Source organism: Brassica oleracea, chromosome C5 (genome assembly GCF_000695525.1).
Source record: "Brassica oleracea var. oleracea cultivar TO1000 chromosome C5, BOL, whole genome shotgun sequence".
NCBI classification, from domain to species: Eukaryota; Viridiplantae; Streptophyta; class Magnoliopsida; order Brassicales; family Brassicaceae; genus Brassica; species Brassica oleracea.
The window spans coordinates 43,313,509-43,313,862 of record NC_027752.1 but is presented as its reverse complement, the minus strand read 5'-3'; the positions used below and the strand labels follow the sequence as shown (position 1 = coordinate 43,313,862).

General features: G+C 41.8%; 1 protein-coding gene across 1 annotated transcript in view; it reads left to right on the top strand.

Moving 5' to 3' along the window:
• Nucleotides 1-354, top strand: part of LOC106292385 (glutathione S-transferase T3-like) — a 1,349-nt gene continuing 995 nt past the window's right edge. The window contains exon 1 of the mRNA XM_013727977.1: nt 1-337. Within this exon, the coding sequence (XP_013583431.1) occupies nt 1-337 (337 nt within the window). The remainder of the gene's footprint in view (nt 338-354) is intronic.

Genomic DNA, 354 nt, shown 5'->3' with positions numbered 1-354 from the left:
ATGGATTTCAATACATTTACGCATACAGGAAACTTTGTTGATCTACTTCATAGTCAACAAAGTATTTCTTTTCCTAACTATGAAGATATCTCGACTCAGTCTTCATCTCAACTTCCTTTTGTTGGTTGTGCCAATGTTGGTGAGAAGCGGGAACGAAAGACGTGGACTCCTACTGATGATATTCTGCTGATCAGCTCGTGGCTCAACACGAGCAAGGATCCAATTGTTTCCAACGAGCAAAAATCAAACAACTTCTGGAAGAGAGTTACAACCTATTTTGCAGCAAGTCCGAAGGCAGCTGGGTCCAAGGAGAGAACGGATAATAATTGTAAGCAGCGTTGGCACAAGATGAAC